Source organism: Rhamphochromis longiceps, linkage group LG15 (genome assembly GCF_057381845.1).
Source record: "Rhamphochromis longiceps isolate RC_006_pf linkage group LG15, R_longiceps_female_GT1.1, whole genome shotgun sequence".
NCBI classification, from domain to species: domain Eukaryota; kingdom Metazoa; phylum Chordata; class Actinopteri; order Cichliformes; family Cichlidae; genus Rhamphochromis; species Rhamphochromis longiceps.
The window spans coordinates 8,381,193-8,398,433 of record NC_140571.1 but is presented as its reverse complement, the minus strand read 5'-3'; the positions used below and the strand labels follow the sequence as shown (position 1 = coordinate 8,398,433).

The window sequence follows — 17,241 nt, the reverse complement described above, 5'->3', positions numbered from 1 at the left end:
AGAGCCCCCGAGATCAGCCAGTTGGCCAGAAGGAGCGATAAAGGCTGACAGACCAATAACTTTGTCTATCAGGCAGACAGGCCACCTACTCCCTTTTCCTTGTCACTCTTCCTTGAACTTAGTAGAAAACGTCATGAGTTTAAGGAAGACTGTGTAGGAGAATTAACTATCGTTTATAGTTAACTTGTTGTTGAAAATTCAACATGTATCAGCAGGATATGGAAATATACTTCTAAAGAACATTTCATGATCTGCAATACTTTGGCATATTTATTGATTGTCTTCGCGAACAGTGTGAGGGTGCATGGCTATGAATTGTGGAACAGAATTATCTTCTTTCCTGTCATAAAGAATGGTTTCATGTGTCCTCTGGTAAATAAGTTATTAAAGAAAGCATTTAAGCACTTTTCCTAAAAATTTAGGGAATTTTACCCAGCTCTTTTTATGGACTACCATGCAGATAATACTGGGTCACTTTACTTAGAAATAGAAACTTTCATGATATCCTTTTGTGTCGAGCTGACATTTTCTCCTGCGCTTCCCATAACCATCTGTAAAACTCCTAGTTTGCTTCAAAGGCGGGGTTCTTCCTGTTTACCTGCATTCCTGTCTGACACACCTAGAAGCTGATGGTAATCAGCTCACCTCTGTGCAACTGATTCCTTTACAGCTGACGAAATCCCTCACTTCTGGGAAAAGGAGTATAACCTGGAACATTAAGGGAGACATGGAGCAAACATGAGGAGACAGGCTGAGGAGACAAGGATGAAACACAAGGAGAGGAACAAAGGAACAGGTAAGTGAGACAGAGACAGAGAGAGGGAGTGAGACACATAGGGAGATCACAAACAGGAAAAAAAATCAGCCAGAGAGAGAATAAATAGAATAGAATAGAATTCAACTTTATTGTCATTGCACATGCACAGGTACAGGGCAACGAAATGCAGTTTGCATCCATCCAGAAGTGCTTTAGTGATATAGATATATTACAATATATATTAGCAATAATATAGATATGTGAGTATATTACAGAAATGGGTCTATTATGGTATGTTATAATGTACACGGTATGAAGTATGTTGTGAATATTCTATAACTATAAGTATGTACAGGCTGTAGTGAGTACAAGCTATGTACAGGATATGAACAGGATATAAATATGAAAAAAACTATACAGAATATGAAATAAATAACTTTACAGAATCTGGGATATACAGCTATACAGAAATGGGAACTATGCAATAATAAAGACATGACTGGGGAAACATAAACTCAGAGAACACGACAAACTCTCACAGGAAACACAGGGATGAGACAAAGACACAAAAGGAACCTGACTGTAGTAGAAATACAAATAAGCTCAAAGACATAGACTCAAAGAACCAAACTCAAGATTAAACTATATAAAGCTTGAACTTAAATCATCTTCATAATGTAAAGGAAAGAATCATGAATTCAAAACTAAAAACCCAGCACCCTGACACTTCCTAAAAAATTTGACTATTCATCCACAACCTACTTGTGAGACCAAAAAAACCCCCCAAAAAAACATCCTAGAGATGCAAAAATACATGCAAATACATACTGAAGTCAGCTGGCCTCTTCCTGAACTTTGAAGTTGCTATTGATAATTACAAAATGACTCTTTGAAGCATCTAATATATGTATCTAATCCTGCCAGTGAGGAAGGCTATCTTCTTTTTCTCTTATTTGAGATACTGGGGAAGTGTGGACCGTAAACCACATTCATCGTACTGTACACTGTTTAGACAAAAAGAAGAAGTGCGTTTTGAGCTAAACCAAAGTGAGAGTGAGAGACTGTGTACACTTCATTTGAGAGCACATGTTAAATAGTGCATCTTCAGCATAGAGGGAATACCTAGTTAAAAATCTTGTTAAAAGTTAATAATTTTCATAAAAAGAAAATTAGTGCTTTTATATTTTTCATTATTTAAACATAAATTGTGTTTACTTTGTAAAATACAAATATATGCTTTCAACAGAAACAGAAAACTAAAACATAAATTAAAAAATATTAGGAATTAAATGGTTTTAAAAATACTAAAATACAATAACTAATAGTTTTGCATGACGAGCATTTATGTACATATATATCTGTGAATAGCATTCATGAATAGTTAGACATGATAGCACGCCAAGTTTGTACGTGTTGACGTACTTCCGGAAAAATGGACGCTATCAACGTGTATCTTGCCATTCCACATCGCTCATATGTAAGGTTGAATTTTAGCTTTAAAAAGTATTTGGTATTATAATATAACCATTATATAATATATTTAACTCCATAAAGCTTTTTTGTTTAATTGCAGGTTGAGTTTAACCTTGTGATCAAGGGCAAACTATCACCCATTATGCCAAATACGTTTACTAGCGCTGCCCACGAAGTAAGGTTTTCATAGGGTTTAGCAACCCCTATCCAGCACAACATGCTTTTCATAGCAGTATAATAGCACTACAATGCGACACAATGTGATATGAATCATGTGTTTTTTGTTTGTTTTTCTTTTTTTTGCATTCCAGGAACCAGAACCGATGGACTGGACTGCTTACGGTGAACAACCAGTTCCTGGCCGGTAACTTACACACTTTTCTACTTACATTGTCAGTTTGTGTTTATTACATTAAACACACAGTTTGTGTTTATTACATTAAACACAAACTGACAAACTTCATTACATTATTGTTGATCTATATTCAGTACCTGTTTGTATACATGCTAGATGTATAACCCTCTCAAGGCAGGCATTGCAGATTTGAAACAACCTGATTACCCCACATACATATTTTATGAGGTTTTTTTTTACTCAGAAGTACCACTGCAGGTATTCTTTTGTGCATTAGCAACAAAAACTTAATTTGAGCCTGAGAGGGATAACCTTTTTGTTGAACTAGTATAAACTAGTAGAAAAGTAGAAAACTAGTAATCTTAAAATACTCTGCAGAATTAAGCAGATTTAACAGCTTACAATAAGCTTTGAATTCTGCTTTGTAGAATAGACTAGACATTTAATTTTTAATTTTAAGCAAGTTCCATTATGTACTGTTTAAAAATTAATTTACAACATACTGTTATTGCCACTGCTTAAATAAACAGGTGTTGTGGTTTATGCATTTGCCTTTATTTTCCATTCAGTGCCGCTGGACCATTTGTCTCCTCCATGGATGACGACGTCACCCCAATGGAGATAGACTAAAAGGTTCAGCATACCAAAAGGTAAAACATTTTTTTAGATCAAGCAAAACTTCAGTTGTTTTTCTTGCAATGCCCTTTTTAAAATTCAGACTCAAAACAAATTCACCCGTAAACATACTTAAAGAACTTCATTATGACAGTTGTGGAATGTCGGATCCATGTTTTTGCATAAATATAACGGACAGTAACACCTTTTGCTTAGTTTCAACTTTGTAAACTAATGGATATGAAGTTAAGTCATAAAGATGTGACTTGGATTTGGATTTGGAAGCTGTCAATGAGAATTCTTGACCAGAGTAGAAACTTTCAGGAGTGTCTAAATCAAAAATGTAATAACAAAGAAAAATCCTTTATCAACATTCACAACATGTGGAATATTTTTGTTGAGTCTATAATCACTAGACAACTTAGTGAATGTGATGCTGTATGAGGGTTTACCCCAAGATATTTTTCCTAACCTCATGAACAAAAGGACCAGATTAGACTTTGCTGAAAAACATTTCAAGAAAGACTGCCCAGTTTTGAAATAACACTGTTTAGACAGATGAAACCAACATTTGTAAAAGCTTGTAAAAGAAAGATTAGATTGCAAAATTATAAATCCAGCTAGGTAAAGTACGTATTTGTACAATGACACAATCTCCACCAAAAAGTAATTGGTAATACATATCAGTCTAAATAAATTATTTTAGAATTATTTCAAGAAATCCTATAGCTACTTTTGGCCACTCCCTGATTCAACAGAGGGTACTCCATTTTTTATTTCACAGATTTTTATGCTGGATAGCCTTCCTGATGCAACCCCAAAGGAATTTCTGTCACGGGTTGCCGGGGCAAGCCGTGTGAATTTATCAAAGGACCCAAGATACGGATATGCAGTGAAATGAGAGGGCTTTATTGACACAAAACTCGAGTGATAACAAACAAAAGGAGAGTGTGGCGAGAAACCGAACTTAGACAAACTACACTGAGAAAACTAAAACCTAAACACCAAACCTGAACACGAGAGAAAGCAACTTGTAGGGAGAATTCACAGGATGTCGGCAGGAGATTCACAGACACGAAAACGCCAAATAACACAGACGAACCAGCAACAAGGACGAGGTAACACACACTATAAATACACGCGCCAGGAATCAGGGGATGGGAAACAGGAGGGGAACACACCTGAAAGATATAACAGCTGACGAGGCAGGGGAAACGTAAATAGAACACACTGACATAAGACAGAGACCTTCTCAATAAAACAGGAACTTACACATGCAAGGACACGGACTAAGAAACATGGACTTAACACAGGAATACATGGGCAGAACCGAATAAACACTAAACAGAGGAAGAACAGAACCAAAATCACAATAACAGAAAACACAAAACGCTGGGTCAAAAGGACCCAGGATCATGACAATTTGTGTCTCATATTATCTAGCCATCTTTAGTTGCTGCTTGTTTGTGGGTCTCTCTACCTTCAGTTTTGTATTCAGTAACTGAAAAGCTACTCTGTTAGGTTGAGATCAGGTTCGCTTGACCATTAAAGAATTTCTCATTTCTTTGCCTTTAGAAAATCTTTGGCAGCTGTTGCATTTGCTTTGGATCACTATCCAATGGCACCATTAAGCACTGCTCCATCAGTTTTGCTGCATTTGGCTTAATAAATCAATATAAATTAGTGGCTGGGTTCCACTGAGAACCATGCATACCATAACACTGCCTCAACCATGTTTCATAGGCAAACATCCTTTGGATGCTTCTTAGTAATTCCGGTACAGCTCATTATTGGTTTCATCTGCCCGAACACATGTTTTTTTTTCCTTTTCTTTTTTTCAGAACTGTGGAGGCCCATATAAATGTTTTCTGGCAAAGTCTAATCTGGTCTACCTGTTCTTTATTGTAACAAGAGATTCCTTCCTTGTTATAAACTGTCTCTATTTTACTTCGTGAAGGTGTCGCATGATTGTAGATTTTGACAGTTATACATGTAACTCCTAAAGAGTGTTCTTCACTTAGTTCAATGTTGTGACATTGTTTTTCTTAACCACAGAAAATTCTGTGATCACCCACTTGTATTCTGTGGTCTTCCAGGCCTTTGGGTGTTACTGACTGGGTCAGTGCACATCTTTTTTTAAGAATGAACCAGACTGATTTGGAAACTCCTTTGGGTTGTGTATAAATGGCTTTAATTTCTACAAAAGTTAATGCAATATTTTTGCTGTGAATTAAAGCTATGGATGAATGGATGTATGGAATAAGGGATACTCCTGATTGTATTTGGTGGCTTTTCAATTATTTATGTATCTGACTATATATAAACAATGTATGATGTTTCTTTTTTCTGTTTTGTATTTCTCACAGTGAAAGAAGAGGATGACAATCATAACATTTCTGCTTGGGCAATTACAGTTGATCCTGCAACAATTTGGTTTTTGTTTTTTTTTTTAGATAATTTTGTAAATTTCATTTCTCAAACCCTAAGCTGCTGTAATCAAGTGTTACTATAAAAGCAAGTAGAAGTCAATTTTTTTTAATGCAGCAGCTAATTTCTTCCTGTTGGCTTTCACTGCATGTCTGCCTCTGCTGTATTTCCTGTCTACTCTTCAAACATTTCTCTAATTTGCATATAAATGTTATGTTCCAAAGTTTGAGTATAGAGTAAATAACATTTGGTGATAATTTTAGCTATATATATCAAATAGTTTGCAAGATAGTTTATTAAAAAGGCAGTCAACCCACTTTAATGCCATTTTTCCTGCAGATAGGCAAGGCAAGGCAAGTTTATTTGTATAGCACAATTCAACAACAAGGTGATTCAAAGTGCTTTACAGAGACATTAGAAACAAGAACAAATAAAAAGCATGATTTAAAATTGAATAAAACAAGCAAATAAACTAACTAACTAATTAACAAACAAACAAACAACAGTATATAAAATCAAAACAGATAAAATCAGAACAGTAGATAAAATCAGTAGTTAAATGTAAGTTTTGAAATTTAAGCTTAAAGTGTGGATTTGGTGCTTTATTCAAATGCAGCTGAGAACAGGTGAGTCTTCAACCTGGATTTAAATAAACTGAGTGTTTCAGATAATGAAATGTGAGGCAATGTTTGAACATGACTATCTCAAAAACTATTACAGATAAATGCCTGATGAACAACTTTTTACTGTTTCATTGTCATAAAAAAAATCTGGATTTTAAATTTGGTCTGGATACATGAAAAAGTTATGAAATTTAAGCAGCCTATTTCAGTAAACACTAATAAAAAATACATTGGAACAATTAGAAGAAGACAGTGACAATTTCTGAATTATATGTAGTTGAATTTACTGCAAAATAAAGCAAATATCTGAAAAAATAATCACTGGGGAAACATGCATATATTTTACATCACATCTAGAATTGTTATAACAATGCGTGAAAAAAAATGGTGTGAAAGTGGGTCAACTGACCTTTTTATTAAAAGAAATGTTTTGATCAAATTTATCAGTAATCATTATAAATGTAATTGCTGTAGATTTTGAAAAAAAGTTTTAAAGCGGGTTGACGGACCTTTTTTCACAAGAATATATCTTGAAAAGTACTTGATATATGAAACTAAAATTACATAGTACATATTACATATACATATTACATACATATAAAATTACATAGTACATATTACATATTTTGTACAAATTTTAAAGACATTACACAGTGTAAAGACATTACACAGATTTGGGACCAATCAGGAAAAATAATCTCTAACCCAGCTCAAATTAATTATGTTTTTTATGCTATTTTATAAACCCCTTTATAAATCTGAATCACAGTAGTAAAACTCAAATAAAATACTTTTCTTTTGGGAACTTAAGCTTACCAAGGGTAGGCCAATGGTAATAAAAAATTAGATGCTCCAATATATATGTCCAAACTGAACCATAATATGTCTATTGCAAATTGGAGAATGTTCTAGAAATTTAAATAGATTATTATTTTTATTCTAATTTGAGTACAGTTTTTGAGATGTTCATTTTCAAGCATTGCCATATATAGCATCTGATATGCATTTTTTCCCCTTTTTTTGTGACAAGTATTCTATATGGTTTATTTTTTGGTATTGTAAAATTCAACTACATATCATTCAGAAATTAAATTGCTGTGAACAAACATTGGACTTTTTTTTCATATTTTAACTAGCCAAAACTTGATGGTAAAAAACAACAAGAGAAAATACAGACTTTTATCTTTAATGGAGTTTGAAATATTTATGTTCAAATACTGAACATTGATGTGTTCTTAAAGAAGACCTGAAAGTGGGTCAGTGGAAAGTTTTTCCAAAAAAATAAAACTGATATGATATTATTGATGCGAACCTAAAATTTCACAGTACTGATTATGTTCAAACACGACAAAATCTTTATGCAAATTAGAAAAGGTCAAGCAGGAAATTTTCTTAACATTGGCTGATTTGAGATTGAATGACCACCTTAAAAAATATGTATTGGTCTATAGGCAAGATGACTTCTGTCAATGATAAAGGGATTTTGTAAATCCTTGTACTTTAAACAAAAATATCTAAAATATTGAAACATTTTAAAAGCGGTACAATAACAAAACCATACTTCTTTAAATCAATTTTTTTAAGCATTGCACAATTACAAACGTGCACTTCCACTTAACACAGAAAGTTTGTGACACACTTGTTTGAACTGTAATTTAAGGCAAAACTCAAAAACATAATTCTGTAATTCTAGTGTAACACCACAAGCATGTTAAGTTGTAACAGAAAAATTACTAAAATGTTCCATAGCAAAGTAGTAAAGCTCAATGACCAGACAGCAGTCCTTCAAAAGTATTCTTCAACTCAGGAGAGTATCCAGAGGAGCACAGTTAGCAGTTGTTCCAGTGTTTACTGACTTGTGTAAGACCAAAGAATAGTCCTGATGCCCTCTACTCATTGGCATCTGTGTTTTGTGTGTTCACCATTCTCAATATGGTCTCCCTAGTGGACTTGGGTTAGTGTAATGAACCTGTGTTTCACAATGTTCTCCTTTGCATCAACTGAAAACTGAGGAACATATAAGATTGTGGGCCAAAATGTCATTTAGCTGGCTGAGCTGAATGTCTCAGATTCTAGGGAAGTCACAATACCACTACAAATATCAGATTATATGAAAAGTATCAAAATTATGCATTTTTACCACAGAGAGAAATATCATTCAGCACATTTCTTTCTTATCTCCAAAAATAAACAGACATCCAACCTGCTGGTGAAATATGAAATATGTTTGTGTAATCCAGTTTTTTGTTTTTTTGAACAGGTGTAATTTATTTCAGGTGTCCATAATATCTAAGGCGTCAAAATGTCAAGAATTAGATTGACATAAATTCAGTGAGAAGAATGAAGTCTTTTGGGATCCTACGTAATCAGTCAGAGCAAATACTTCATAATACTGACAAGTATGAAATGTTGATTAAGAAAGTGAGAAAAGAGAAGAAGATAACAAGGCATCCTAAATAAATGACAGTAAAATTGACTATAAGCTGACAATTACTAGCAGGATTTCTATTGTAATGAACATTTTTTTGTGTTACACTGTCATTATTGGTCAATCAGTGTCACTGTGTGTAACCTGTGGAAGATGCAGTGCCAGGAAAAAGTAAGCAGCTTCCTCTTATGAGTGTGTGAGAGGTTTCCCTTTCCAAAATATTGCTACTGCCCCTGTCAAATGCATGCCAGTAGAAACCTAAAGAGGCCGAAATTGTAGTGTACAGTTGTCCCTCGCTATAACGTGGTTCACCTTTCGCGGCCTCGCTGTTTTGCGGATTTTAATTTTGTGCAATATTGCATTTTTTTTTTTTTTTTACTGTGCATTGTGTTCTGCGTCCTAATTGGCTGTTGACCATTTCAATCAATGTCAAGTTACATAAATCTTCGATCGCTAGCAGTGTGACTCTGAAGTGCTGTACTGTATGTTTGTAAGTTTTCTCCGCAACAAACAGACAATGTCGACTAAATGTTGTCACCTGCGGGTGCCTTCGATTTCATTCTATAATACTGCACTGATTTTTCAACAAGGTTTGAACTTTGAGATGGCTTAAACAAGAGAGAAAAGTGCGAAAATGTTCATGCCTGTCTGAGAAAACTGTATAAAGTCTGTTATAAATTGAAAAATTAAGATAAAGTGCACTGATGAAAGTGTTGTTAACTCTTTAATAAAATAGAAATATCCTGCTAACAGTTGCATAGAATAGAGCTCTATGAATCTCAGAATCCACTCTTACAGATTTCACTTGGTTGAGGTAAGAAGGTAGGGCTCACAAAGTGAAACATTAATGCAGGCAAGCTGCACCGCTTACCTGAAATTTATTATATTATTTGCTTTAAAAGGTGGTTTGCACAAACATATTGCTAAGAACAGTTAAAACAGTTAAGAATCCAATGACAAAAAAAACCTTTGTGTACAAACCCCTTTGTTTACAGCAGCTTAGAAACATACACATTTTAACATAGTTAGCACATTTAAAATCCCAACAGACACAGAGACAAGCACATTGTAGTCCATAATAAGACAAAGTAAGGACAAGCAAAAACACAAGTCAGTAGCTGCAGTAGTAATCCGCTGTGAGGCACATCTGTAGGAGCTGTTGATGCTGATGTCACTCTTTAATGATGTAACAGGTGGCGGTGTCCCCGACTTCGCCGAGGGGGGTGAGGAACCTGCAACAGAAGAGGTGTCAGGTTAGGAACTCTCCTTCAAGCACATCATCATAGGGGATGGATAACATTTTTTAACTTCTCAAAGATCTCAGCGCATCTATGGAAAACAAACCTTAGGTGACTCAGGACTGCCGAAAGGTGAGAGCTCAAGGGAGTTCTCTTTGTCAGAGGAAGTGTTGTGGCGGAGATGGGTGAACTTTTTCTTCAGTGCTTCAGCAATCAGAGCTGCCGGGTCATTAAGCAATGCCGTACCTCCTTTACTGCGCCTCCTAAATGGTGTGCCCCCTGGAGATCTGCAAAACAGAATGAATATGCTTTGTTAGGTGGGGGGGGGGAAGATCTACTTCAAATTACAGGAAAACAAGCAGGAAACGCCAGGATGCTGAACTACTGGTGCAATGAAGAAAGCATTCTGCAGCTTCAGATATAAAGAGTTACATTTTTAATGATTAGTTTTCTTTAAATCTGCATATTTACCTCTTCACTGAGCGCAGTTTAACATGATTTAAGTCCTTTAGAACATCCAGCATGGAGGGCATCCCTTTATTTTCAGACCCCTTGGTCCTCTGGTGACCCTTATCGAGATCTTTCTCATCCTTCCTTTCCTTTGACCCAGTGAAAATGCTAGGGCAGGGAGGAGGAGGGGGTGGTGGTGGAGGAGGAGGAGCCACATGGCGAGGTGTGGAGGTGAGCGCTGGAAGTGGATGGGAAAGGGAAATCCCAGGTGAGGCAGGCTCATTTGGGGATTCAACCAGACCTAAAACACGATGAAAAATAAAACAAGAAAAAAGAAAGAAACACTCGGTTGGTGTTCTGAGAAGATGAAAGCATCTTGAAAAATGGGACAAAGACAAACACATTGTGTACCTGAGGCTGGAGCAGCAGTAACTATCAAAGCAATCTGAGCTCGCAGTTTCAGCAGCTCACTCTCCAGCGCTGTGATCTTCTTCAGAGCTTCTGAATCAGGCGTCTGTCTTACAGGTGGCCCTCCTCTCTGAGCTCGTATGAATGCTGGTTCTGGACATCTCATCACATCTTGATTTACAGTACTTCGCCTTACTGGAGGTAGGTGGTTCCTACGGAGACCCCACATCATTCGTATATTAATTTAATGTCTTACAGTTGTCTGGACAGAATGATCAATGCTGTCCTTTCATCTCACAAACATAAAAAGGTAAGATTCTGTGTAAATGCAGTGACATTAATCACATCCAACAAGACTGCCTAATGAGTGAATTTATATGTTTACTTTTATGGAATTCAGGGTTGCAGGGAGGGTGATTTTATCTGTGCTGTGTCATTTTTGTTTTTACCTCGTTTTAGCACAGCTGTCACCCTCATCCTCAAACACACACATGACATCAGCAAAGGAAGGGATGGCTGGTGTGTCCACAATGGGCTCGATATATTCATGGTGCCTATGGCCGAGCAAAGCGACCTGAGGAGACAAGGATAAGGAGGGATTACACGCTGTAAACGAGTACACAAGAGAAATAAGAGTCAAGAGATTCTAAAAACAGTTATGATAACATTAACTTCTTTTCATAGTGAAGCCTTGATTATATTCTATTGCAGACAAGGACAATTAGAGACAGTATGGGTGGTCATTCCTCTTATATTTCCTTAAAGCCCACCAAGTCCACCAGCAAAGCAAGAGGAAAGCTCCAGGGCTGGAAAATGAAGTCAATGCACAAGTGCCAAAAGCTGCAGCTCCTCTTTAAGATAGAAAAGAAGTCTGTAGTGTGGGGACACAGACTGCTATTATTGTTATTATCAACAACAACATGGACAACTGTAGAATGAATGAATTAAATAGTTTTTAATTAAAAAGCTGTCAACATGCCAAATGTTACATTGATCAACTGTAGGGTGACCAACTGTCCTCTTTTCCCCGGACATGTCCACTTTTCACGTTCTGTCCGGGGGGATTTTCGAGATTGATAAAAATGTCCAGGCTTTCCTATATTCCGACAGAGGACCCATGTGTGCTGCTGCTTTGTGAGTTGTTCTACGCTTACACACGGGACAGACAGCGCACAGCAACGCGCGTAATAATGTTTAAAAGATCCCAAAGCACAAATGGATCTTTTCAAATGAATTGCAAAAGAAATTTCCCTCGTATCGACCAAGTACTGGTAATTTTTCTTATGCAGATGAGGCATTATTTCTGTACCATTATTTAATTCAAGTTTTTTTTTGCACTTGTTGACTTGTAAAAGCCTATATGACATAGTTTACAATTCATTAACCGCACAGAGAAGGCATCGTTTAAATATGTTAAATATGTTTCTTTAAGCAAGTTCTTCATGACTGAGCCAAGTGTCCTCTTTTTTGGAAATCAAAATGTGGTCACCCTTATCAACTGCAGCTCTTGATTGTTTTATGCATGTACAAGAGAAATGTATTGTTTTCATTGCAAATAGCCATTTGTGTTGTATATTATATGCAACCGTGCATGCAAGTGTATGGACTCATTTAGCCAGCAGTGCTGACTGGGTAAAGTCAAACATGTTTTGTAAAACACAGATTGTACAATACCTGAAACTGGACACGTGGTGTCGGTGTCAGTGGGAGATTTGATCCAATCATCCGCACAATGCTGCGATACTGACCGCACAGCGGACTATTCCACACTGGAACCAGCTAAAATGCACGATGACACAGACAAGACAGAAACATAATGTCGCAACGTCAGATTTAACAGTTCACTGATTCAAGCAACCCACGGATGCCTCGGGAGTTTGAGTATTGCAAAACAAAAGAATGACACAAGTGCGTCTGTGCACATACCACGTCTGGAGGAACACCAAAGTACTCCAGGACGATGCGCAGCACATAAAGAACATCCTCTGCTAGGGACATTGGAAGGATGTTTTCTTGCACCAGCTGATGACTGCAAAGCTCTGCTTTCTGCTGAGTGTCTTGGTGGGAGGCCAACACAGAAAGGATGGGTCTAAGTCACATGCTTGAAACCTGAAACAAAACAACAAGAACAAAAAACCCAAAAATAACACATACGTAAAGTAAGATAATGCCTCACAGTAAAAATCACATATGAAACCAACAAACAAATAATGGTTCAAATATTGATACTAGGAAAATAATAACAATAATGATGATAATGACTATAGTAATCTGATAATCTGTGACCACCGATTCCTTCATCTGCCACTTCTCTGCAGAGGAAACACCACGACTCTCAAACCTATAGACTTACAGAGTTTAAAATATAACGAATGCATAGGTTTGTATTGATAACAAAGTAGCTTCAGACAGTTAGAGTTAAACATTGGAATTGTCAAGGTCAGAAAAACGTTAAACCCATACGAGAATGACCAGGACACAACCTACAACAGCAAAATGAAAGTAAGTGCAGCCAACGGTCGGTTGCTGCCATCACTGATGCTCAGAGACAAATGTCGGTCTCTACTACTGGATGTTGATTCGGCAGCAATCTCTCAGTGTACCAGCACACTGGAGAGAGCATGGCTGACTTTAGGTGTAAGTTACACAGTGTCCTGCCGTTCTGAGCAGTGGGGGCAGAGAGGCACCGCAGTGGAAAAGCTGCGTGGATCATCAAAATTAACGTGCATGACACCTCCGGGATTTCACACGATAAAAAGAAAAAAAAAACATATAGTCGCACTTACCGTCAAAACGTGAATTAGCAGCTACATTTCTCCCAAGCCATGTTCCCAGACGATACTGTAAACTAAATGATATTCACCGAGAATCTGCAGCTTCCCTTTTTTCGCTCACGCGTTCAGATTAAAAGGAGTCTGTAAAGTCAAATAACGCTGCAGCAGCGAGACGTCTTCTGGTTGGCTGTGGATACAGAAGTAGTAAGAGCAGCCAATAGGGGTGGGCGACTTTGCGGCGTAAGCGGAGGCTAGTCGACCAATCGGGTGATTGCACCAAATTTGTATTTGTGCACGAGCTGCTTCTGCCCTGGGTAAGAAACATTTAGCTACAAAACTACAGTTTAATTATAACTGTGATATATTTTAATAGAATAGCAGTTAAAGTGATTCCCCAATATCTGGTTATGAAGATGGAGCGAAAAAAGAGGAAATGTATTTTTTGTTAAGTTTATTTAGCCTTTTCTCCTAAAGTAGTTAGCTAGCTTCTTTGGCTAGCCACATTCTCAACGGCAGCGTAGCTGCTTGACTTGTTAACATTAATCCGGCCTGTATGTTTGACAATGTTGGTAGTTTTGAAACATTCATTAGGAATTGTAGTATGACCTCACACCGGACAGTTTTGGGATAGGAAAAGCTATTTAACAGCCGCACGTCGTTTACCTAACACTCTTAAGTAGATATTTTGTCCACCACATGCCAAACGTTGAGAATGACTAACTCCTTTGTAAATGTTTTTCACAGTCCGATAAAGTTGTTAAAGATGATGGATGCACTGTCGGTGGTGAGTCAGCTCCGGGACTTGGCTTCTGAGCCCCAGAACCGCGACGTGATAGTCCAGGATCAGGGCTGTCTCCCTGGGTTGGTTCTCTTCCTGGACCACCAGAACCCAGATGTCCTTTTTGCAACTCTACAGGTATGTTATTGGACGGGATTCAGATTATTTCTGAATTTCAATTAGTTACATAGTTTTAATAACATTAGGTTGCTTTCTGTTTTTAAGAGAGAGACCAGTGAAGGTGAAAGCTTTCATCATTGGGTCAAGGCTGGGCTGGAGCCTATCCAGCTGTCATAAGACTAAAGGCAGGGTACACCGTGGACATATCTATTGTGTGGCAGGACTAAACATAGTGACAAATGTTCATGCTCACATTCACAGCCAATTTAGAATTGCCTATTAATTAGATGTAGGATTTGTAAGACAGAATATTTGGAGATTTAGAAGTCTGATATTTCAATATAGCAAGCACTTTTCTTTCTTTCAAACACACACAATGTTATGGGCAGCTGTTTGTTAACTTCTTTACGCTCTACTTCAGCTCTGCTCAGATCCGACTGGCTCCTGTTTGTGATATTCCAAAGATTATATTCCCTGTTAACATATTGCTAAAAGGCAACTTTCCTTTTAGCAGAGTGCCATCTAATGGACAAACTGCTGTTTTACATTTTCATTTTTAAATGGCAGTGCATCAGCAAATAGCTAATGCAAACTCTACACAGAACGTGACAGATGGATTTGAACCTAGGACCTTCTAGCTGTGAGATGTGGCGCTAATCACTACACCACTGTGCATCATTTAAAAGACATATTTTCCATGTTTTCCAGTCTTATTACCAATTAAAGAAGGTTTTTAAAGCTCATAATGTGATTTTTACAGTGGTTGATCTTCCTAATTCAGCCCTCTCAGGGATTTGTCTCCTCATGGTCCTAAAGAAGGAATCTTTGATGTGTTATGTGAAGGTTTAAACCCCCACACTGTGAGCCTTTCTGAAAGCAAAACATAAATGTGATTACTTAGAGGTGACCCATCCATGCCTATTAAGTATACTTGCTTAATTCCTTGGGGGAGAAAAGTCTCCTGTAATCTATATTATGTGCAGGTTATATGAAGCATGTGAAATGGGTGATATGATACTTAATCTAAAGTTGATGTGCACTGATAATACCACTGTTGTGTCGCTGAACTGTAAGCATGGCTGTATATAAATCCCTTCTGTGCTATTTTGTCCTCAGACCCTACGTTACTTGGCTGAGTTATCTACCAACATCCCCACCATGAAGAATGAACTGGGTATGATGGTGAGCTTGGAGAATCTTTTGGCAAGGTGACACACCCATGGTTACTTTTACCTGTGAATGAACACATTATTTCATTTGCATTTTAATGTAGCTATGTAAAATTTACAGTGATACTTGGCTGCTTTTTCAATGCATAAATTCTGTGCCGTTTTTTTTTTTGCATAATAACATAGTTATAAGTTTGTAATGAAGGTGAGTGTTCACACCTCCAAAGCACATGATTAAATATAACCTTTCTCCATACAGAGATGGTCTTTCTGTTGATATCACCTCTTTGGCCAAGGAAGTTTACGATATTCTCAATGCACCTGCTAATCCTCCGCCTGAGAGAAGAAAGAAACCCCAGTTCTTTCTCAATTCTTCCAACAAGAAGGCCAAGTCCATCACTCTGCACATACAGGGCTTGGACAGCTCTGTAAGTCGACTGCTTTTTACATACAGTTCATTTATGTAGCTATTATAATCACCAGTAAGTTTAATTATGTAATCTCTCTGTCATTAAGCATCGAGGTTTGTGCGAGGAAGCTCTTCTGAAGGTCAAAGGAGTGATAAGCTTCACTTTCCAAATGGCATCCAAGAGATGTACTGTTCGCATCCGTTCAGACCTGCCCACTGAGGTAACAAGCAAAGACAAACATTTACAACCCAACATTTTACCAACAAAGTTGGGATGCTGTGTAAAATGAAAATAAAGTCAAGTAAAACCACATTTTATTCACAATAGAACATATCAAATGTTTAAAATTAGAAATTGTACCATTTTTAAGAAAAGGTAATTTTTCATTAACCTCACACTCTTCCCTGATGTCCCATTTGCAGAGTCTGGCAACAGCCATCGCTGGCACTAAGGTGTTGTCGGCCCAACAAGTGATAAAGAATGAGGCAGGAGAAGAGGTGCTTGGATACTTGAATATACTTTCAGTAAAGGATATTAGGATATGGAAGTGTAAGTTAAAGTTTAACTATGAATTTGTTTGTTTTTTAAATAACATTGTCTTCAGGTTTATATTCCTTTGAAATCATCTGGAGTGGATGTGCCTCAAAACTCAGCCCTGCCGGATTACCTCCCAGAAGAAGAGGAGAGCCCTGTGAGGGAGGTCGATCGAGCAATTTCCCGCACCACAGCCAAGGAAGATTCCAGCGGTAGCTGGCTCAACGCTGCTGCCAGTTTCCTCACAAAAACATTTTACTGGTGAATCAGTCACAGGGAGGTGCTTTTAAGACTCATTCCGGTGTATTTAACTTGGATGGACATTACTTGTTGTGAGAAACCACAGCTGAGTCCTGGCTTCTACTGTAAAGTCAGCATTTCAGTTCTTGTGAGATAATCAGATTTTGGGCTAGATCTCTTTTATTGTTTGAGTTGACTGGAAACTAAAATGCTTGAATCATCTGTCCTCATTCGGTGTAAATATTTCTTTCAAATCTGTTTTTAAAATTTCATTTCCTCCTAAAATGTACAGAAACTGTTTACAATCCTGACTGCTTCTTTCTGTCCTGTTTTTAATTGTTGCTGGTTTATGCTACAGAATACAAATGTTGTGTTGTCACTGTACTCTGTTCTGTTTTCTTTCTTGGCTAAAGAGTTTGAAAAACAAAATAAGGTAAAATTA

General features: G+C 37.1%; 2 protein-coding genes and 1 long non-coding RNA gene across 3 annotated transcripts; 2 read left to right on the top strand and 1 right to left on the bottom strand.

The window, feature by feature from the left end:
* The first annotated feature begins 620 nt into the window (after nucleotides 1–620).
* Nucleotides 621–5,953, top strand: LOC146651997 (uncharacterized). Its single transcript, XR_014907534.1, has 4 exons — nucleotides 621–796; nucleotides 2,542–2,594; nucleotides 3,155–3,235; nucleotides 5,567–5,953. It is a non-coding gene; the product is annotated as an uncharacterized LOC146651997 (long non-coding RNA).
* A 3,436-nt stretch (nucleotides 5,954–9,389) lies between these two features.
* Nucleotides 9,390–13,710, bottom strand: mtfr2 (mitochondrial fission regulator 2). The gene is made up of 8 exons (XM_085381551.1): nucleotides 13,561–13,710; nucleotides 12,701–12,883; nucleotides 12,449–12,553; nucleotides 11,224–11,348; nucleotides 10,778–10,986; nucleotides 10,388–10,667; nucleotides 10,023–10,203; nucleotides 9,390–9,910 (listed from the first exon to the last, which is right to left on the bottom strand). The coding sequence occupies exons 2-8, from the start codon at nucleotides 12,770–12,772 to the stop codon at nucleotides 9,857–9,859; spliced, it is 1,026 nt and encodes a 341-aa protein (XP_085237677.1). The 5' UTR covers nucleotides 12,773–12,883; nucleotides 13,561–13,710; the 3' UTR covers nucleotides 9,390–9,856.
* A 44-nt stretch (nucleotides 13,711–13,754) lies between these two features.
* Nucleotides 13,755–17,183, top strand: armc1l (armadillo repeat containing 1, like). The gene is made up of 7 exons (XM_085381552.1): nucleotides 13,755–13,862; nucleotides 14,293–14,464; nucleotides 15,563–15,654; nucleotides 15,875–16,043; nucleotides 16,132–16,245; nucleotides 16,448–16,522; nucleotides 16,630–17,183. Exons 2-7 carry the CDS (start codon nucleotides 14,312–14,314, stop codon nucleotides 16,822–16,824), a joined length of 798 nt encoding a protein of 265 aa, XP_085237678.1. The 5' UTR covers nucleotides 13,755–13,862; nucleotides 14,293–14,311; the 3' UTR covers nucleotides 16,825–17,183.
* The last annotated feature ends 58 nt before the right edge of the window (nucleotides 17,184–17,241 follow it).